The sequence below is a fragment of the Euprymna scolopes genome, chromosome 10 (genome assembly GCF_053919585.1).
Source record: "Euprymna scolopes isolate OS-2025 chromosome 10, ASM5391958v1, whole genome shotgun sequence".
NCBI lineage: Eukaryota > Metazoa > Mollusca > Cephalopoda > Sepiida > Sepiolidae > Euprymna > Euprymna scolopes.
The window spans coordinates 38,940,835-38,964,101 of record NC_136491.1 but is presented as its reverse complement, the minus strand read 5'-3'; the positions used below and the strand labels follow the sequence as shown (position 1 = coordinate 38,964,101).

Below are 23,267 nucleotides of genomic sequence, written 5' to 3'. Positions count from 1 at the left end.
AAACAACTTTTAGTATGACAATAAATCATTTTGAATATTAGAATGAATTTAGTTTGAAACTCAGCCAAAACTCTTGAAAGATGCTTTAAAGCAAACAAATACTACAATCTACTGTTAAATATTTTACATTTGCTCTCAACTGTTCACTTTACAATTCTTAACCTTTACATGTGTAGGTTTAAACTATTACCTAAAGTTTTTTTATAGGTGCTCCATAAGTTTGACCATGGCTGTATATATGCGTGTGCATGCGCGTGCGCGTTTTGCATGTGCGCATGCGTGTTAAATTTAAATATTTTAGTTTTTCACGTTTCATATACAATGCAAGGGAGATAATTCGAAATTACTTTTATGAGAGTTATTTTCCTTGGATTGATTCTATACTTTTATAAAAAATACTGATACCCTATTATTTATTTTCTTCGCCACAAAATAGAATATTGTTTTCTTTTCTTTTTTTTATGTTAAAAAAAAATCAACTCCCCACAACTCTAGATGAGGACAAACATAGCGATTAGCTTGATTTCTATATATATATAACATTTATTTGTTAACAAATAAATGTTATCAAAGGAAAGATAAGTTACTTTTCTACCTAATTGGATAAGTTTTCAGTGTTTTTATTAAATGTAAAATATTTATTCGGTTCGAAAATCATACAGTGTTTATCGATATATTTGAAAAAAAATGGCGGCGAAGTCTTTGTTGAGTACGTTAAGTTTGGGAAAATGATTTCAAACTAGAAAATTATACAAAATACTGTTAGAAACGCACTCAATATATGTCAGCTTATGTCACGGTAACATATATATTATCATATACTTGTTCTTTCACAATTCTTTCGAATCTATGTGTATAGTAAAACAAACCTCCCGATTGTTCATCGCTTTTGCAATCGTCGTTATAGTGTTAAAGGGGGATAATTCCATTTTACTAAGTTTTGTTTTTGATACGAGAATATTTGTTATGTCCGAAAACCTAATAAAAGTCGTCGTTTTAAAGGAAAATGTTAAGGTGGAGACGGGTAGTTCTTTTTTGGCACGCTTAGCACGCTAAAAAAGTGCGCCACGCGCCAAATTCCATTCCGTCATAATTACAACATTCTACAGAAAAAAAAACTTATTTTTATCTCGCGAATAAGCATAAAATTATATATTAAAAACCGCGTTTATTATTTTTAAAATCCAACAACGGAGTTGAAGTCAATGTTTTTTATTGTAAAACAAAACTAATTTTTTTGATAAATCTCTGTTTGGTGTACTGATGAATTATTTTTTCTAAAGATTAAAATTGAATAAAGTTTATTTTTACAAGAATGTTCAGTCATATTTACCTAGCGAATAAGCATAAATTTATATATGAAAAACCGCGTTTATTATTTTTTAAAAATCAAAATTATGCACCGGGTATGAAGTTGGCTTCTTTTTTTCTTAAACGAAACTGACTTTGTTTGATAAAATTGTGTTTGGTGTACTGTATTATTTTTTTCTAAAGAATAAAATTGAATAAAGTTTATTTTTACAAGAATGTTTAGAATAAGCATAAAAATATATACGAAAAAAAAATGAAATGTTTAGAATAAGCAAAAATATATATACGAAAAAAAACGCGTTTATTATTTTTTTTTTTTTTTTTTAAATCAAAATTAAGCACCGGGTATGAAGTCAGTTTCGTTTAAGAAAAAAAACAAAAACGCCACAACACACCCGGCCCCGTCCCTCCATGGAAAAACGGTTAATTAAACTGCAGAAGCACCTGTTAAACTACACAAGTTCTATATTTGAATACCTCCCCCCCACCCCCACCCAAAAAAAGAACGAAAAACATAAAATATGCTTTTTCGTTAAATTTTTTTTTTTTTTTAGATCAATTAAAAGGGGTTAATACCATGCAAACCGTAAATATGCGACGGATTTGATTATCAGATTTGTGGCCAGCAACATCGAATATCCCTATAAAAAAAAAAAAAACAACAAATTAGTGGTCAGTGTTCTGTTGTAGCGAAAGGTAATATTTACCTTTTCATTTATTTTAATAAATATTACTCTATATACCGTTTTTAATTTGTGGTCTTTTCTTTACGTCTTTCCTTTCGCTCAAGATTTCTTGGAATTTACCACATTCCCCTCCAATAAATCTTACTTTCTTTTGCGCCAACGACGGTGGTGGACTGGTGGGGAGGGGTGTATTCCTGTTACATGTGCCATATTTAGCTTCTTTTGGCGTTCTTTCGTTATTGGAAAACAAGATGGCCGCCATTAAAAATGATAAGGATTACGTTGGATACTGAATGTCTTCAAATATTGATAACTGCGTATTTGCGCAAAAACATAAATGCGATATTCGTTCTCAGCGTATCCGAAAACTTTTAAAAGTCGACAAATTAGAGGTGAACGCCGAGGGGTCGGTAAACTAAAAATTTACCCCCCCCCCAAAAAAAAAACTATAAAAACAAAACAAAACAAAAAAACTACTTGATGAAATTAAGCGAAAAAAATTTTTCAGAAAACTTCATTCCATAACGGATACGTACAATATAACCTTTTTTCGATATTTCCATTTTTTTTAATGTTTGATTGACCTGTACAAGTACCCTTTTTCGATGAGGGTGAAAAAAGCGAGCAATAAATCGGTGGACAAGGACATACAACTCTAATGCAAGTGGAAACTATAACAAAATACAATACACATGTATATAATCAAAAAATATTATAAATAACACCGTAAGGCGGGATAAGCACCGTAACCAGGGGCCGGAAAAGCATCGTATATTCCACATTGTAAGCTAAAAAAAAAAAAAGTATCCAGGCGTATCCCGGACTTCAACTGTACAATATAAGAAGTTTTTTTTTATTTTATTTTATTTATTGCTATAAATGCCAATCTGAATAAACGCCAAAAATTCTTTTACATAAAAAAATGTCACTGAGTTACCTCCCCGCTTTACACGAGTTGCTAATATCAACAAACTCGTTTGCCAATAACAACATTCAAGTTTCCAACTAAATACAAAACAGAAACATTTTTTTTTTTAATCCGAAAAGAAAAAAAAAACGAAAAAGATGCAAACACAGAAACCCAAATCGACGCGTAAAAATTCCAAGGATGGAAATGCGATTTGCAATAAGTGTCAATATGATAGCAGAGATGAAAGGTTAGAAAATCTTCGAGAAAAAAATATGATTTTTTTTTACAAAAAAAAAGGGGGGGGTCTTGTTAAAAAATAGTCGACAGATCGATTTTATTAAATATGTTGTTTTAATCAAAAGCAACAGTACCTACTGAATTGTCATGTCGAAAATAGTAATATGTCCAAAGATTACGAAAATTCATCAAGTAGAAAATTATTTATAATTAAAAATAATTTTCACGGAAAATTGGGGGAAATTGCATTTTCTCCAGATGTAAACGCTTTGAGGATTGCAAATACACGGAACATACTTGTCGCCCTTTTCGACACTTTAATGGCGGGCTTTTTTTAAGACCATAGCGATTGAGTTTTTTTAGAAAACACAATAGCAATTTTTCTATTTGATGGGTTTTCGTAATTTTGGGGTCACTATTTTCGATATGACAATTAAATACTGTTGTTTTCGCTTAAAACGACATTTTATTTTTAATCCATCTGTCGACTTTATTTTAACAAGCACAAAAAGTATGCACGCACGCACACACACACACACACACACACAGACGCCAAGAGAAAATATATAGTTAATAAATAATGACATCTGGCGACATTATCATGTTGACACACTGGTTTTTGTATTAGAACAGCAAAGTTAAGAGATGTTGAGCCTAGTCTGTAGCAGATGGGTGATGATTTATTTGGGAATACTAGGCGCTGTATGTAGGAAGATGTTTACTGCAAAATTCTAACGTCATCATCTCCCCTGGTCAGGATATGCATGCGACTAGGGAGTGAATTTCATATTTCCGAGAAACTTCTTTCTTTGGAGGAAGCCAGGTCAACCTGTCTAGAGAAAATGTCTCTGTGTTTTATTTTGTTACGCCTTCCCCCTTCTTCCCAATATATTTGTTCTTTAACTTTTGTTATTTTTCTAGTTGATATTGAGATTCTACGTTTTTTGGCGATTACATGTAAAAAAATCTTGACGATAAAAATGGGGGATCACTGGAATTATAATTTTACTATTGGGCTATCAGGCAGTAATGGTCACTCACTTTCGAACCAGGTAGCGTTTTTAAGAAATATAACCATCATATTATTTTATATGGGAGATAAAGTGTGTGTGTGTGTGTGTGTGTGTGTGTGTGTGTGTGTGTGTGTGTGTGTGTGTGTGTGTGTGTGTACTTGGAGGGGGATGTAACAAACCTTGGGCATGTTTCATGCTGAAAAGAATCAACATGTAATGAAAAATAATTACTTTCCTTCACTTAAAAAATGAAATATTATGATAAAACTGGAGTCTTCATCCAACGCTAATTTATAATTGTAAATAATTGATGCTACCGATCAAACTTTAATATAACAGGTACTTGTTTAGTTTAACCACGACATTAAAAAATGAAATTTTTTTTTTTAAATTATATTGTACGTACCCATTATGGAATTAAGCTCTTATAAAAAATTTTCACTTAATTTGTTCAAGTAGTTTTTATTTATTTATTTTTTTTACGGCAGAAAAACAATATGTTATGACCGCAAGCAGAAGCAGCCATGTTTGGATTTTTAGACCACAAGGAAAGGAGGGGGGGCGCACCACAGGGAGATAACTCAGTCTTTCACATGCGAGCATTGTTGGACAATGAAAAAGCGACACGTTATAAGACACTCCCTTCCCCATGTTAAATAATAGCTTCTAAATAATTAAGTTGGAACATGACGTCAACAAGACTCCGAAAGAAACTCCTCCCCATTCCCCAGTAAAAACCCATTTAAACATCCCTCTCCCTCCTCCTCAGCCAATCGCCCAGACAAATATACCCCCACAAAAAGAAAAAAAGAAGACACTACATCCTTGCCGCATCACTGCGAATGTTATAACCAGAGCAAAGGGCAATAAGCTGAGTGATTTGAGAAAAATATTCGATTTTACCACAGTAAACGGCATCTGTGTCAAAGCTCCCATGAAGTTCCCAAGAATTTCACCAGAATACTAACCGTCATCAGAAGCAGAGATGAAGCGAAAGAAGTCTGGTGAATGCTGGAGGAAGCTAATATAATATTTGATATTTCACCTCCACCATGTTTATCACTAAAGACCCTATTTTACGAACTTCTGGTTTTGGGAGGATCCCTGTTCGAATTCATCCCTCATTATATATGGCTGCTAAACTAACATTCCTTTTGGACGCCGGTGGTGTGTCCCATAGCGGCCTTATAAAAACTGTTTTAACTGAATATTCCATGGGATGTGCCATTGACATCCTGACCCCTACATGTTCGTTCACTAAGTTATCAAAGTGGCACTCAGATTAGTAAGCTAGAATGTTCGGGGGTTGAGGGTTGCCTCTTGTAAACTTCGAGTTGCACTCGACCTTCAACGCTTTGGTGTGAATATTTGTTGCCTACAGGTGACTCACTTTATTCCATCGGCTTATCACAGTGGGTTGGATAAACTTTCAGCTCTACTCAGCACATTTTGATATTTATTCGAGTGGCGTCTCCTGGCTAGTTAAGCGAACTTTGAACGTGTTATGTGACCCAGTATTTGTAAATTGTGAGGGAAGGCTTTTAGAGGATACCATAAAAGATGTGGTATTTCGATTTATTTGGGGTTCATGCACATAATAGCTCTTTCTTTCAGCAGATCGAGCCTTTCATGAATACATCTCAGCAGTTAATTTTAGCGGGAGACTGGAATGCAGTCTTGGATCCTAATTTAGATCACAAGGATAACGTTTCAAGGGCAACTAACCGAAATCTGAATGTTAAACCATTTCGGGATTTTATCGATAAGTTTGATCTTGTTGATAAGTACTGGAATGAAAAAAAAACAGGATTTAGTATGGACTTAGACAAGTAGCCACGGCTCAGATCCGATGCAACTTTTGAGTTATATCGATCGGTTTTTAGTTAGGTGAGTTGACATAGGATTTTTAGATTGTCCAAGTTTTCATAATATAGTTTATTTGGTCACAAGTTCGTTCAGGTTTGGTTAAACTTAGATAGCATTAAACCTGGGATGGCTGGGTACTGGAAGTTCAACACATCGTTGTTCGACTTGAAGGACTTCCGGGATCAGCTTTTACTAATCATACAACAGGAACTGATGGGAACCATAATTGGTAGAGTCATTTGAAAAAAGTAATTAGGTCCTTCATAGCTGATTATAGTCGCCAACTCAGTCTTAGCTCTAGGGCAGAGAAAGTGACACTAGAGAAGAATTAGATCGGGCAGTGGAGGAGGGAGCTAGCAGTAGTTTTACTATAATTAAGGCAGAACTAGACTTCTTCGATAATAAGGAGGATCAGGGAATTTTAGTTAGGGCTATGTTAAAGAGAGTGCCAAACAAGGCAACAAATATGGCTGCTTCATTGCGTGCAGAGGAACGTTGATGGTCTACTAATTGACACATTGCCATTGTCACATAGCCAGACGGATGTACCGTGACTATAAACGACGGAATTTTGGAGGGTTTTTTATATCATTTTAAGGATCTCTTTACCAGAGAGCCAGCTGTGACTGGCTCAGTTCAACACCTATTTAGCCGAATTTTCTCACCTCTAGGCGACCAAAGCGGCTAGGTGCGAAGGTTGTATAAAGGAGGAAGAAGCCCTGGAGGCTCTGAAACAGATCAGGCTGGACAGAACTGGTCTCAATGGTCTTACTAATTATATTTAAGGTTGTCGCCCATTGTTATTCCCTTGCTGACCATAATATTTAACTCCTGGTTTAAGAATAGGTGCATTCCTTAGTATTTTATCAAGGGTATCATTAAATTGCTACGCAAGGATAAAAATGGAGGGAGTGGTATAGGTAATTTTTGGCCTGTAACAATGCTAAACGGAGTTAAATATTTTGGCCAAGATCTTAGCAAACCGTTTGCAACTTGTCTTGCATCGCCTTATAAATCCTAAACAGACGTGTGCAGTTATGGGCCGGACAATTCAGAATAACTTGCATATGATATGTTTGATCATAGGAAAAGTCAACACTGAAGCCATGCTGATCAATTTAGATCAATCCAAAGCGTTTGATAAGTCGATCATTGTTACCTAGAGGTTGTTCTTTCTTCAGCTGGATTTGGTCCTCAGTTTCGCTCCTGAATTCGCCTCCTGCATGCAAAATCTGGTGCGCTGGTATAGGTGAATGGTGTGAGGTTCAATTTGACCTTTGAATTTGTTCAGATCAATTTGTCAGGGTTGTCCGCTCTTACTGATGCTTTATGTGCTTGCATTTAGAGTCTCCTTTGCAGACTTATGGTGAATCTGGTCCTTTGCAGTATTACTCTGCCATGTGCTTGCACTACGAGTAAGTACTCTCTCTATGTCTACAATGTAATTGTGCTTGTAACGAGCAGTGCTGAGACTAGAGTCGTCGCTATGGGAATAGGATGGCATGAACAGATGACAGGCCAAAATCAACTGCAATGTCTGTGCTTGCACATTGGTGTTTGGAGAAATATACCCCTTCAGGGGCCATTTAACTGGACAGATGGGCATTGCAAGATACTCGGCGTCTGGTTTGGTCTCAACCTCCAGTTGGAGAAAAATTGGTTGTAAGTATTGGAAGCGGTTCGGGCCACCACACATTTGTGGTCCTTGAGAAATTTAATTTTAAAGGGCCGAGCGGATATTCACACATTTATCCTCATATTCTCTACTGTCTATCAATACTTTCACTCCCGAAAACCACACTACGACAACTAGCGAGTGCTCTTTTCAATTTTTTATGCCGTGGAAAGAAAGCTATGGTCAGTAGGGAGATCTGTTACCAGCATCCATTGGAAGACAGTCTGGGTATGCCAAGCATTGATATCCAGAGACATACACTTCACATAACTTTCTTAGACCAAATGTGTACACCATGTGAGGGAGACGGTGAATTCTGGAAAGAAGACACCATGAAACCTTTCCAGCTTTGAAAAGTGTGTGGGGGGGGGACACTGGTTGCCTCAAAACGAGTGCTCCTTTTATTGCGATTGTTGACAGTCCTTAAAGCTACTTTTATGGGTGAAAGAAAGCCTCTCTGACATCGGAGTGTTGTCCTATAGGGCGCTATACAGGGTTATAGTGAGGGGATCTCTTCAAGATGATAGGATTGAGAGGCTCAGTTTTATGAATGCAGAGCGTCATTCAGTATGGCCTTAGGTGCCTGGCATGAAGTGCTTCGATAATTATGAGGCTTCACTCACCTGGCTGATAATAAGTTGAAGGCTTCACGGTTCATATGTTGAGTGGACAGTTCTTTGTTTTGGAGTCGGTTTTAACATGCTGAAATTGGGCACCAACCATGAGAAAAGAGGAACACTGTGTTTTTCTCTGCTTGCTAGCAGTTATGAGAGGCGCGATTTGGTCAACGCGGCAGAAGGAAGTTTACAGAGATGAGACCTTCACTTCTCCCCAGCGTGTTCTCATTTTCAAGTACTACTTGAAAATGTGTATTAGGCTGGAGAAGGTGAAACTCTTTCCGGCAAATTTCAACGAAAGGTGGGCAAAAGTTTCAGTGTCGAGTGAATGGTGCTGATCTCGATTGGTATTTGGACATAACTTGGGTTCAAAATTTTGGTTAGTTGGACTGAACATAGTCAAGCCATTGAAGCAGTTAGTTTTGGGTATTTTTCTTTCTTTTTTTTTTAACTTAGTTAGAGTATGAATGACGTCATTTGGCCCCTTTTTATTCCCCCCCTCTTTTTTTTTTTCGATAATCTCCACTCCCTTCCCCAATTAGGTGACAGATTTGCTGGTTTGTCAATGATGTAGGCCCACTTTCGAGGTGTTTGAATAAAGTTTATTTTAGGAAACCTGCCTCATTTTTTCGACTGGCAAACTCCTTATCTGCTACATTTCCTAGTGAGTGGATGGGGGGGGGGTCTTAAATTAACACACTTGTTTGCATTGTATATATTATCCATTTGTTTTTTTTACTTCCCAACTTCCCACATCATGTATATATATTGTCTTTTTTGGTTTTTTAAATAGCTGATTCACAGAGCGATTGTGGTATTTTGGTGAAAGGCTAGTTTAAGTTAACTAATGTTAAAATAGGTCGTGTTTATCCTCCTTCCCCTCATTTTTTTTGGCCTTGTGCCAAATTTTATATTTATTGTAAATATTTATAAATAAATACTAGTTGTATCCCACCACATCTTGCTGTGGCTCAGTTGTTAAAATGTAACACAAAAAACAAAAAAGACAAAATGTATGTTTTTTTATGTTTAGATTCTCAATATTTGTGGATACACAATATTTTGAAGTGTTCCTTTTTTTGTGTAGATGTAGAGATCGTCTGATTTTTCGACTGTAGAACATATAACATATACTTGTCCATGTGAAAAGCAATCAGGGTGTAGATGTAAGTCACACAAATGTCAGAATTGTCCCTGAGCTTTGTTAATGGTTATTATAAAAGCCAAGTGAATTGTGAAGTGCAATATCTTAAATTGAAATAGTATATCCATTTAAATCATTCAATGCATGTTCACTGCCCGTTCTTCCTGAGATTGACAGAGGGGAAATATGAGGGTTTAATTTTACTATACATGTGTATGTGAGCACGCACTGGAAAATCTTGTAAAGTAAAAAATTTAGCCGATTTTCTTTTTTGTATGAAAGTATAGTATTTTATCAAAGATAAATCGATAGAAAAATTGAATAGAAAACTGTTTAAAGAATAAACAAACAAAGTAAGTTGGAGACTGATGATAATTCAAAAGGAAGAAATAAAATATAATTAATGATAATATTCGTAAACATTTTGTGCTTCTTTGTTATCGAAGCGAAATTCAGAAATCGAAATATTGATTTTCAAGTGAAACCAAAAGTGTCTACTGAACTGCCATGTCACAGTAATGAAAATATCCAAAATTTACGAAAAACGATAAGGTAGAAATTAATTATTAAAGAAAATGGTTTTCAAAGTGATTAGAAATTTTACCTACTTCCCTTGTGTTTACGTCACATCACGTGACAAAACAAACATAGCCGAAATCATTTTTTCATGTAACCATGGAAAACCGAAATAACTGTGACATGACAATTAAGTAGATAACATATTTTATTGCTGCAATTGACAAAAAATGTAAGTAGTTATCATGGTTTTTTAAATTAAATATCAACTTTTCGGCCGGCTGATTTCACTATAATAATGAAGAAGCACCTTTTTTTTTTTTGCTGACCTGTACAATGAACACCTCGAATATATTTTCTGGCACTCTTGCAGAATTTGACCCAGATCCTCGGGATTTTTCGTCAATTATAGTTCAGGCTCAACCAGCAGTCACCAGATTAAGCCAAGCAAAGTAACAGATACAGACGAATTTCAAAACAATCAAATTGGAAAAAAATAGAAATACAATAAATAAAAAAAATAAAAAAAGCCTACTGTAAATTTACTGAATATATATATATATATATATATATATATATATATATATATATATATATATATATATATTCCTCAAGAAAAGTTGCATTTTGTATTGTTTACTTTTTTTTTTTTTGTAATTTTTATCAACAAAAGTTGTTGTTTTTTTTCCAAGAAAAGATTAATTTTTTTACCGTAAATTGTTAGGTGAAAGTTTTTTTTCAATAAAACTTACATTTTTTTTTTGTTTTTTTTTAAAAAGAAAATTGGCAATAAACGTTTCTTTTTGTTTTTTTGGTTTTTTTTTGCAAACAGAATTTTGTTTATAAGAAAAGATGAATGCTTTTTATGAAAACCGTAAATTGTTAGGTGAAAGTACAGAAAAGTGTGTATTTTTTTTCAAGAAAATGGACAAATTATTTTTGTCAACAGATGTTAAAAAATATACACAAAAATTACCATCACCCCCAACCATCCAAGAAATGATTAAAAAAATTAGATTTTTATGCGAAAAAACAAAAAAAAAAAAGAAAATGTCGATTTAGTGTTTCAACATTTGAACAATGCTCGGCTTAATCTGGTGATTGCTGGTGGAGCCCTAACCATAATTGATGGAAAATCCCGAGGATTCAGGCCAAATTCTGTAAGAGTTCTATTCTTTTTAATTTTGTCTTTTTCCAATTTTTTGAGTGGATTATCAGCGATTGCAAACTAACAAATTTAACCAAAATGCACAAAATTCAATAATTAAAGATTTCTAATACAAAATCCTAGTAAATCGATCCCCCTTATTGGAAACACTCAATGGAAATTCGAAACCAAATTATCACCAGTATGTTTGGGAGAGGTTCTTTTCGTTTTTTTTTTCTTTAATATTTTCAACAGATTATTATTGATTTGACACTCAGCTACCAGATTCTGCAATTTTTTTTTTTAAATGCCAAAAATTCAATATTTAAGGATTTTTAGGGGTCGCTCAGTTTCTTATATAATGTAAGAAGTTTGTGGTAGTTTCACGATGAAACTTGTTAAAACTTTGTGTATTAATGTTATTTTTTAATAAAAATACTATCTAGGTTTGGATATAAATTCCTAAACTCATTTCTCTAGAAGTGTAAGCCATGTTTAGTTTCAGAAACGTGTCAGATGGTTCGTTGTTCTAAACAAATCTTGAGAGGTGACTTGTTTGCAGTAGACAGTTCTACAGAGCAAAATATTCTTATCGTGTCGAGACGGAAAAAAACATGCGAAATTGCTCCAGAAAAGGTTTAATATTTATGAAGCAATTCTGGTTTCTGATTGGTTCGTGGCAGAACGTGATTTAATTCGATTCGTCAGTTCCTAGCAGCATCGTTTATAAATCGTCCGACTGTGTGGGATCATACCCCATTACTGCGTCTGATGGGGATGTGTCTCCTAGCGGCTTCAGTTGCAGGGAGACAGGGTAGTACACATCAAAGATTCATCACTTGACACTCAGCCTGACAGGTGAGGGGCCGGGAACCGGCCCAGCACCTGTCGGACTGAGGTACACTGCCTGGGTAATATCTAGGAGGTCAACCCTCCCAGGCCTTGCCACCGAGCTTTCCGGTGGGGCAAGTTTATTGCTTGCTGCCTGAAGCGCCCCAACCGGGGAATGCCGACGGAGTTACTCAGGCAATTTTTAAAATTGCAGGAGTGCCCCTTCTTTAGGGGAGCCTGCGGGGTTCCCACTTTCCGGCCTTGTGCCACATTTTGCCAATGTGGGCGGTAATTAAATAACTACCCCATTACAAGTCCAAAATATTACAACAATTTCACTCTAAATAATTTAGGTGGCTGAAATAGGCATCTCATTAGTCACTGAACAAATATATATCAAATCCCATGTGAATCTTTAATTTCCTGAATAGCAAAAACATGATCAAAAATGGTCGCTTTGCTGTTGATATCCATTTTCAATGAATATTTGACAGGAAAGTGTACATGTGGTTAATTTAAATTAAATTTTTATCACATGATTACATTTTCAATAATCACATGATTAAATTTTACCCATTTAAAATTTGTAAAACATTTCTAATCTACCCATATTGTAATCATATCCTGTTTACATTAAGGAAAAGTTCCTTTTAGTAATGTCACGTGACTGGTGAATCACCCGCGGGCAGTGATATTTCCCCAAATAAAAAAAATGGCAACATCGTTACAAAGAAAACAACATAATTTATTAAATAAAAATTAAGCATATTGTTATAATTAAAAAGAGATATATAAAAACATGCATGGGTACGATGAAAATACTATACCAAAATGTCGAAGCAATCGGTCCAGTGGTTATTTAGATTATTGATTACAAACAAATATACATTTTACATTTTTATTTATATAGATTAACATTACGTCGAGTGGGGGTACTCAGTTTCTAATGCAACATTATAGTAAATCGATCACCCAGTTTAGAATCATTTTTTGTGAAAATTGCAATGTGTACGCTTTAAAACAAACATGGCAACCAGTGAAAAAAATGGAATACAGACCCGAATACCCTAAAAATCAACTTTATAAAGGTAAGTCTTTAGTTGGTACTCTAGCACACGTTGACCATTAATTATTACCTTTAGGAAAAAATGAAACTTCCCTTATATAAAATCGGCATGTGTGTTCTCGTCGAGTGGTTTTAATATGGGGGATCGATTAGAAAGTGTGCACCAAGTATACTAAAGGGTTTTCCTGTTAATTGAAAAATTGTAAATGTTGGGTGACAAAACTTGAAGAATGCATATTAAAAAAACAAAATTCGAAAAAAAAAAATTGTCCGAGCAAAACCATTGAAAATATCGGGTGACAAAGCAATATTTACATAAAATAATTGGAAAAGGGCAAATTTCAAGCAAATTTTTTTTTAAAAGGGAAAATTCACGAAATTTGGCTAAAAAACATCAAGTGATTTTAAAATGGGTGATCGATTTACTACAGCATTGCATTAGAAACTGAGCACCCCACAAATATTTAAATATTGACGTTTTTCATTTTTTTTTTTTTTTTTTTTGATAATCTGGTAGATTAGTGTCCATTCAATAATAATCCGTCAAAAAAATTTTAAAAAAGACGAAAAATAAAAAAAATTATAGGGAAGATACAGCTCATACAAGTGAACCTTGAAAACTCCTTCAATTTTAATCTGTTGATCTTCCTTTTCAACGCAGACTGATCTGGTATCAGCGTTACGAAGATTACGTTTCAGCAAGTGAAGACAGATACGAAAAGGTAAGTGGATGCCTTTCTTCAAAGGGACATAACTCTGTCCTTTTTAAATTTAATTATTTATTGGTTCGGTTGGTTGGTTGGTTGGTTGGTTGGTTGTTTTTGTTTTACGGCATATCAACCCTTTTCGGGTTATTTAATGCCGAATCCAAAGATTTTGGAGAAAAATTTTTTTTAAATAGAATATATTTGTTATTTTCACGTCGGTTTCTATTTAACCCATAGTTGGGATCCTAACAGGTACTGCCACTCCGGGTCAGAGTGGACCTGGGAGCAATGGTAATTAAAGGGTGGCTCCACACTCCCCAAAGCCCACAAGCTGGAGCTTCACTACTGGATATAGTTTAAGGTCATATCCAGGACCTTGGCCTTCGGGACAAAATCACAGTGTAGTATCTGACACATCGATCCCAAGCATCCTCGCTCGCTAAACGTGTCCTTGGCCGTGCACAATGCCAGGCCGCTGTGGATCGTAGCCAGAATGGCTATGTGGACATCAAGACTGAATGAGAAGTGTGGGGTTGAATCTTGGGCAGATCAGGATCTGGTCAGGTTCTTTAAACACGAATCGAAGGTCGAGATCAGGACTGAGAAGAATAGATTACATCACGTGGCTTTTGAAATACAATGGATTGAGGCAGTGAGCTTGTGCATACAAAGAGGAGTCTAGTTAGATTATGTGTTCTCTGTCTAAGCATGGCGCGTGCAGCTCCTGGTCTTGCCAGACCCCAGTCTCAGTAAGGTAAGCCTTGTTTCTCTTAGCTAGTCAAGTGAATGGTCCCCTTCTCCTCTCCCGATAGAGAACTCCAAGTTCCCCCCCGCCCACATTCTTCCCCCCCAAACTTGGAGTGTATCTTCCCAACTCTCCCATCTTTTATTTTGTCTCAAACTTAATTTTTCAAACCCCTTAGAGATCGACCTGCTTATTTTAGGTCTTTGTAACAGTCACAGAGAACTATTTTCTCTGGTGAATCAATGCCCCCCTCTGACTTCTTCACAGGCTGACCTATGAGCTAGCAGGGCATAGTGATTCCCTAAAAAGTCTTGAGGGAATGTCAGTCACTCAGAACCGGACCTTCAGCCTAGCAACACCTATCCTCTCTCATCTCCACTGGACATCTTGCTTTAGCATTGACGGCCTCCACTGGAGACAACTGCTATTAGCTGGGGACGACACAGTACTGACTGACCGACGACGACCGCAAAAGAAATTTCTTTTCCTTCCTTTTTAGCAGTCCGACCTGCTAGTTCCTACTGCAAATAAGATATTCTTCATTGTTATTGTTAAAAAGAAGTTTGTGTTTCTTTTGTGCCTTGTTCTTTTTTTTTTTTTTTACATAGGCGTCACCACTTATCAAGGCCGAGAGGCCACTCAAGGATAAGGGTTAAAGAGTGTACAGTAGTCAAAAGGGACAATATAGTAATCGATAGTAACGGAAGTTCGGTAAATTTGTTAATATATTTTATTAGGAAGGTAAAACAATTACCTCTCCTAAGCCTTCATCAAGCTGGCACTCTGCCATCTAGCAGGGGGTGAGAAAGCTCTACTAACAACTTTTTTCTTTTTAGATTGTTCCCCTCCCCCACCACCAATGAATTTTTTTTTTACTCTTGTTGAATTTATTTGTAAATAAAAAAAAAAAAAACATCCATCTTTTCTGTTACATAATAAAAAAAAAATTTTTTTTTAATCGATTTCATTTGGGAACACTAAGTAGGACAGTCCCTGGAGTGAGTGTTGCGAGTGAAAACTTTAGCTAGGAATACTCCTTTAGACAAGTAAAAAGGTACAGTGACAAGGATAACTACAGATCCCCCTCCCCATTTTTTGAGTTGGCCTTGTGCCTAATTGTTTATTTTTTGGACTAATATCTTGGACTAATATTTTGGACTAATATTTTGGACTAATATCTTGGACTAATATTTTGGACTAATATTTTGGACTAATATTTTGGACTAATATCTTGGACTAATATTTTGGACTAATATTTTGGACTAATATTTTGACTAATATTTACATTTACAGAAAATAAATGATAAAAACCTCACAGTGTAGTATCTGTTCTGATGCTACACTTCCTCTTTTCTGTACTCGATCAGTGGAGTAGAAATCCTTCATGACTGAGGCAATTAAAATTTTTGTTCCTATCCAGAGTGCCCCATTATGGGGAGCTGGATTTTCCCCACATCAAAAACCGACCTTGTGTCTAACTCTGCCCTCATGGGGAGGCAAGTAAATAGGAACAACATTGCTAAGAGGTCATCGTTTAAAGTTCTCAAGCTGACATTCACAGCTAACATGAATTAGAACAAATACATAGAAGACATTGCCAAGGCTGCAGCAAAGCAAGTGAACTCATACGTGATAGCATATTATATCTCTACAAGGTCACTATTTACCCATACATGAAATAGACTGGTACCTCAACCACTAATCTCTTTCTTTTAGACAGGGTTCAAAAAAGAGTTTCCAATCTAATTGGTCTTGCACTGTCAACCAAGCTCCAATTCCTGTCTCATCACCGCAATGTTGAATCCATGTGCTTGTTTTACAAGTATTTTAATGAAATGTGCGCCAAACGAATTCGTAGCATTGTTGTTCCCTCAATATAAATACTCCCATAACCTAAAAAGCAGCAAAATCCCACCCCTTCACTGTACAGGCCCACCAATGCTGGAGAGCCTTTACTTTGAAATTCTCTTCCCTAAAATTGTTAGACTCTGAAATTCCACCCTGTATCCTGCTTCCCTGGCTGTATTAACATACAGAAATTTAAATGTAATGTGAACAGACGTCTCGCTACTTTACGTCTTCTTTTACTTGGGAGGTTATCGCTTATCAAGACGAAGAGGATAAGTGTTGTTAAGTGTTGGGTAGACGGTGAAACAACATGATCAGTTATGGTGGAAGTTGGATAAGACATACATCATTTTAGAGATCAGTTCAATAGAAATTTATTCGCATTAGATTTTAAGACGACCGTGTTATAGTCAGTCGGGAAGCAAGCAAACGGTATTGCATTCCACAGATAGAGAGTTCCAGGAAAAAAACTCTGTCCATGGAATTTTCTTTAGTTCTATGCACCAATAAGATGTAAGAGAAGCTGTTGGCGATTGTTGCAGCTAGGCAAGTATTTGTTGTGAACGTTTTACAGGGAGAGACTATAGATTGGAGCTCAGCCGAGCACCTACCATAAAAGTAATGATATAGCAGAGACAGACTCGCAGCATCTCTTCTGTGAGAAAGAAGAAGTAGAGAAACAAAATGGCCATCGCCCACTAAATTCCATAAACGGCTTTATACCCTGTCAAGGCTAGAAAGGTTACTCTTAGGAGTTCCACGCAAGATGTGGCAGCAGTACTTCATCTGTAGATTCTGGTTTCTTTTAATAGATTCTTTTTGATATTCTTATTTCAAATTGAACTCATCGAGTCCACAAGACGATTGCATAGCTAGCATGAAAACTTTTTTATGAGGAAACCAACCAGTAATGGAACATTCTAGAACCTTCTCGGTCTTTTTTTTTTTTTTTTTTTTTTTCAGTTATTAGAGACTTTTATGGGGCAAAGAAAATTAGAATAATTTGGCACTGGTAACGAAGGTGTTAATAACACGTTAGTGTTCTTCTTCCTCCTCCCCTGTCCGACATTCAACAGACCATAGAAAGAACACAAATTCGTTTGGGGGTATTTTTCTTAATTTTTCAATGAAAATGGTTTCAATGAAATTGTCTCCTTTAATTTCAGAGAATCCAGTCCGTGCGTTCCTCTTGCCGACAACAATTGAGAAATATTGTAGCAAAACTACATAAAGAATATGAGGTTTGTGTTCCAGAATTTATTTTTCTACATAGTTACTGTCATTCTTAATGCACTTTTACCAGGAATTCAATGATGCATCTCTGCCGCTGATGCAAGCTCATAACAAAGGCTGTTTTCTTAGAGTCTTACACTGTCAATATCTGCAACAGAGAGATGAAACTTTCAGGTCATGAATTCATAAGTTCAGTCATCATAACGATGCAATCCCCTCTTATCCATTTGAACAGAATAAAAATAGGAGGTATTACTATTGGAACGCCCCTCGTATATATTTATTTATGTTTGTATTTATTTGTTTCTATTTTCTTATTTATGAGTTAGGACGGGATCATTTGAAATTAGAGTTTTTCTTTTTTTTTTTTTTCTTTTTTTTTTTTTTTTTGCTTGTTTGAACTAAAAAGGAAAATAGCAAGAGAAATGAATGCACCTCATATTTATGACATTAAGAGTTTTATTTTTCAGGTTAAAGTAGAAAATTTGATTGAAAAATGTGAAAAGCGTCTGACTACTCAAAAGTCCAAATTTAAGGAAAAAAATGCAGAACTTGAAAAATTACTCCGGGTTATTGAAAAAGATATAACGCTTTACAGAAGTTCTGAAAAAACAATTGACGATCTTGTGGTTAGTAACAATTGTCTTTTTTTTTTCTTCTTTTTTTTTTTTCAAAGCCTTTGATTCTTCCTTGTTATAATAACAGCGAAATCTGACAGTAAAAAAAAAAACGGGTTTTTATTAAAAAAGCAATAACTCCTTACTTTTTGCAATCTCAACTAAAAGCAATATTATCTACCTAACTGTTATGTCGCAATTAATTAAATATATCTGGAATCTATAATATAAACCTCATCTGTCTGTTTAAATGTATGTATGTATGTATGTATGTATGTTTGCCTAAAATTTTCGACAGAGGCAACGCATTTTCACGACATCAATATGGTTTTGAAGCTCAACCCTTCGGGTGACAAATATAGAAAAATTGACTAAAAACATTGATTCCTTTACCCTCACCTGGGCACTTTTCTACATGGAGGGGTCGCTTTTTTCACCGATATTTTCGAAAATCATCCCCTCTTTTAGGTTGATTAGCCTTAATTTAAACCTTCACCACTTCCGGTTTGGCGATGGGCGCAACAGCAAAGACGTCACAAATTTTTTTTTCGTTCGTTTCCTCCTTCGCGGTATGGATTCAAGCCTGCCTGCCTACTACCACATTTTGTTTTCTTTTGCTCAGCACACACCTCCAAATACCCGGGCAATGCCAGGCATCCAAGCTAGTATTACATAAAACAAGTATTTCCATGATTTAATGAAAAAACGATTTCATCATGTTTGTTTGTAACATGTGATGTAAACACAAGGGAAATAATTAATTTCTTCAGTTTTCAGAAAGTAATTACCTACCCTGCTACTATGTGCGCTATTCAGTTTATTATGCAAGAAAAACCGGCAAATTTCTTCAAAAATTATTTTCTTTAATAATCAATGTTCTACCTTATTGGTTTCGTAAATTTTGGATATGCTCATTACTACGACATGACAATTAAGTAGATAACATTAGTTTTAATTGAAATTCAATATTTCGATTTTCGAGTTTCGCTATTATAACAGAAAATAAACCAAAAATTTCTTTTATATATATATATATATATATATATCTATAAATCCGTATTCCTGTCTGTTTGTATGTTAGTTTACAATTTGACTAATACATACAAAAGATTCATTACTTTCCTAATTAATTTTCATACTGAAAACTTTCTTGTATAAACTTTATTTCATTTATTTCTATATATAGTATGATTTTTGCAAAATATACACTGAAGAGGTAACCTCATTTGCATATTACATTAAAGAAAATCGACTTTACTAACTAGCTGTATGTTAGTTATCGTTTATAGCGAGAAAATTGTTTTAAGTGTTCTATTTAAGATTGTTATTTAAAGTGGATTTATATTGATAAAATATTTAATTTAATTTAATTTATTTTGAAATTATTACTGACATTAATTTTTTTTTAGAAACCGGTTTCGAGTTATTTCCCCTAGCACCACCTGTTGGATTAAATACAATATTTTCCTTTCAACACTTTTTAAACTGCAGCATATTACGTGTAATGCATATTAGTGTGTCCATAAGTTTTTACCTTTTTCTTCTCTTTTGCATTTCACTTTCGAGCCTGGACACCGCAGCTTTTTTTTTTTCTTCTTTTTTCGGTCACACAAGCACTCCCTTTTATTTTGATTGAAAGAAAATTTGTTTTGATTCATTTATTTTTTATTTTATTTTTTTTTTTGTTGCGGGAGGTGGGGGTACCAGCGCACAGGCAACAAAAAGTACTTGATATCAGGAGAATAGCTTGTTCTCTTTTATCTGTTCTTTTATTTTTGAAATTGTTGTGGGAGTATCAATGTTGCCCACGATGAAAGTGATCAATATCATTAGTATAGCAGATGTATTCCAAATGGAACTTCATGTCAACCTGGGCAACGCCGGGTATCCATGTTAGTGTATGTATATATATATATATATATATATATATATATATATATATATATATATATATATATATATATTATATATATATATATATATTTATTTAAATTGTAATTCAATGAATTTCAAAAATCTCTCATTGAAATGAAATGAAATGGTTGAGTTTCATATCAAAGAATTTTTTATTATTCTAAGCAAGACAAAGAATGCTTTAGAAAATTAATCTCCTTAACCTATAGGGTTTCGATGTATACCATCTCATCAGAGGAGAGAAAATATTAGCAAATAGTTATAAAGGTATGCACCCTATTCGCTAAAGTCAGTGAGACATGGAAAGTCAAAGTGAAAATAATACATTTATCAGAAGTCCTGTAGCAGGAGGATTTGTAGAAAAAGGATATGAATGTTTTTTTAGATCCAGCTTGCTTGGTAAAATCCATGTTATACGTTCTTTACACCCGTTTATATATAATATATATAATGGACTGTGTGTGCATATATATGAGTTTGTTCCTTACTGGCCAATTTTTATGAAATTTCATGCAAATGTACTTTATGTATCTGGCAGTGTTCTTTGGTAGGTTTTGTATCAGAATGTCTTCGATAAGTATTAATAATCAATAATCGAAATAATCTGATGAAAGATGGAACAGAGGATTTTGAATAAGGTTAACGTCTTATACAGACTAACATCACAAGAGCATTTGAGAAATTTTATTACCACACATGCAAAAAGGCCCAGCATATAAAATCAACAGTAGGTTCTTTGATATGACCGAGGTGCCTTCGAAATGAATTCTGTTTAAAGCACAATGGAATCATGTTACTTGACTTTTACATTTTAAATAAACACAACCAGTAAGGCCAGACATATAAAATCAACAGTAGTTTCTTTGATATGACAGGGGCGCGTTTGAAGTAAATATTTCTGTTTAGAGCACAATTGAACCGTGATACTTGATTTTTGCATTTTAAACTTTAATTCAAGCTGTTATATATAAAAAAACTAATTTTATAAAACAACAGTAGATTCTCTACAGTGCAATGTAAATTACAATATATTGTGGACTAAGATAATGTGGGGAGGCATGTGGGTCCACAACTAGAGAAGGCAATCAATCGATTTTATTGAAAAATGGGTGATTCCTCCAATTTCAATAACAATAATACAGGGTGTCCAAAAAGCCACTAAAGGATTTTGAATTTAAATAGATTCTTTATTTTTGATGATATCTTTCTGTAATTTTAACACAATCGTCAGATCAGGAAAATATCAGGAACAAAATAAGAGAGTTAAATCGCAAACCAGAGATTCTGCAATCTGTCATGAATAATGTTTTGGAAAGAGCATAAATATGTGAAGCTGAAAATGGGCAACATTTAAAAGACATTATTTTTCATAAATAAAAATTGTTTGAATTTTGCATTTTTTTAAAAAAATTTTTCTAAATGTCTTAGTCAGATTGTGTTAAAATTATAGAAAAATATCTATTTAAGGTGAAAATTATAGAAAAATATCTATTTAAGTTCAAAATCCTTCAGTGACTTTTTGGACACCTCTATATGGGAGAGTGAAACATTTGTTAATCCTCCTTCAATCCCGGGAAACGTCGGATATCCCTGCTAATATATACAAGAAAAATATCGATTCCAGAAGAGGCAACTTGAACAATTTTACACCACTTTTATGTGGCCTTACAAATAGTGATGGGACGATTCCAATATTTTTCCCGATTCCAATACAATTACTGATTCTGTCCTAAATTCCCAATCCCGATACAATTACCAATTCTGATTCTAGTTCTTTATAATTCTCTAATTATTTGACTATAAGATTGTTATTTTCCCCGATTTTCGTCAAAACACATGTTCAATATGCAGTAATTTTCCTAAACATAAAAAAACACTTGCGAAGGATGATCTATCAATTTTAGCTTTACAGGTATTTTAAAATCAATAAATATTTATTATTTTAGCATTATTACCAGCAATAGAAGATTTTACTTTAAAGCGAAATCAAATAAAAAAAAAAAAAGACAATTAAAAGAATTGATTTGGCATCGAAAAATTGGCACAAATTTTTTCTGATTCCAATACCAAATCCGATACCTCTAAATCTTCCAATGTTTCCGATTCCGGATTCCGATAAATCGTCCCAACACTATTTACAAAATATTAAAATCAAAATATAATGCTTCTGCACTTGATGTTGAGAACCTTTATTCCAATTTTGAAAAAATTCATTGGAAAACTTTTATTCAAGAAAATGCCTAAAATTTAAGTTTAAGAGGTCTTGAAAAGAAATTTGAATTCAGGGAATCATGCTTTTCATGGTGTGTAATAACTACGGATCAAATTTAATGCAAATCTGAAATATTTGTGTTTACAAATGGGAAGTTGTGCCATATTATTACCTCCTAAAAATACAAAACTGAAATTTGGAGAATAATTATTAATCAATATCTATTGTTCAAATTTCACCAAATATTGGAGGTATCCGAATTTTCACAAAGAATTTTCATCCTTTTTTTTTTACTTCCTTTGTATTAAACTAAATTAAACATAATATAGCCCACACTACGGCGCCTGACACCTAGCTGCTCTGTTCCAAAATTTATAATGATCGGTTAATTAGTTTAGGAGTAAATAGTGTACATATAAATAGCTAAACGTATACACATACCTTACTTTATATAAATAGAGATGATAGTGGCTGAGTGGTTAACATCATAGACGGACGACCTGCGTGTACCAAGTTACAATCAAGTTCTTTCCACAGAAACACTTTAATCCAAATCGCCACTTGACCTTATGTCTGACCACTTGAGGAGAAGGTAAATCAAAGGGGTAAAAGATCTCTATTAAATAATACGAGACTTTTTAGTAACCCACTGAATATATGTTATAGTAACATATATTCGGTGGGTTTCTAACAGTATTTTGTATAGTTTTTTTAGTTTTAACATATTTTCCCAAACTTACATATTCAACAAAGAGTCTGCCGCGATTTGCATTTTCCAAATACATCAGTAAACACTATATGTTTTTCGAGCCGAATAAACACTTTACATTAAATAAAAACACTAAAAACTTATCCAATTTGGTAGAAAAGTATCTTATTTTGCTTTTGATAACATTTATTTGTTATACATTTTTTTTGACAACTTTTTCGAATCTATGCGTATAGTAAAACAAATCGTTTATTAACCCTAAG

The 23,267-nt window shown here is 34.3% G+C and overlaps 1 protein-coding gene across 2 annotated transcripts in view; it reads left to right on the top strand.

Moving 5' to 3' along the window:
- Positions 1-2,971: 2,971 nt before the first annotated feature.
- LOC145285929 (uncharacterized) overlaps positions 2,972-23,267 on the top strand; it is a 105,354-nt gene continuing 85,058 nt past the window's right edge. Inside the window, exons 1-4 of one of the 2 annotated variants that reach the window (XM_080134432.1) lie at positions 2,972-3,154; positions 13,681-13,741; positions 17,486-17,560; positions 18,023-18,181. In XM_080134432.1, coding sequence (XP_079990558.1) covers positions 3,063-3,154; positions 13,681-13,741; positions 17,486-17,560; positions 18,023-18,181 — 387 coding nt within the window. In that variant the 5' untranslated portion in view covers positions 2,972-3,062. The remainder of the gene's footprint in view (positions 3,155-13,680; positions 13,742-17,485; positions 17,561-18,022; positions 18,182-23,267) is intronic. The other variant, XM_080134431.1, reaches the window with a different exon arrangement.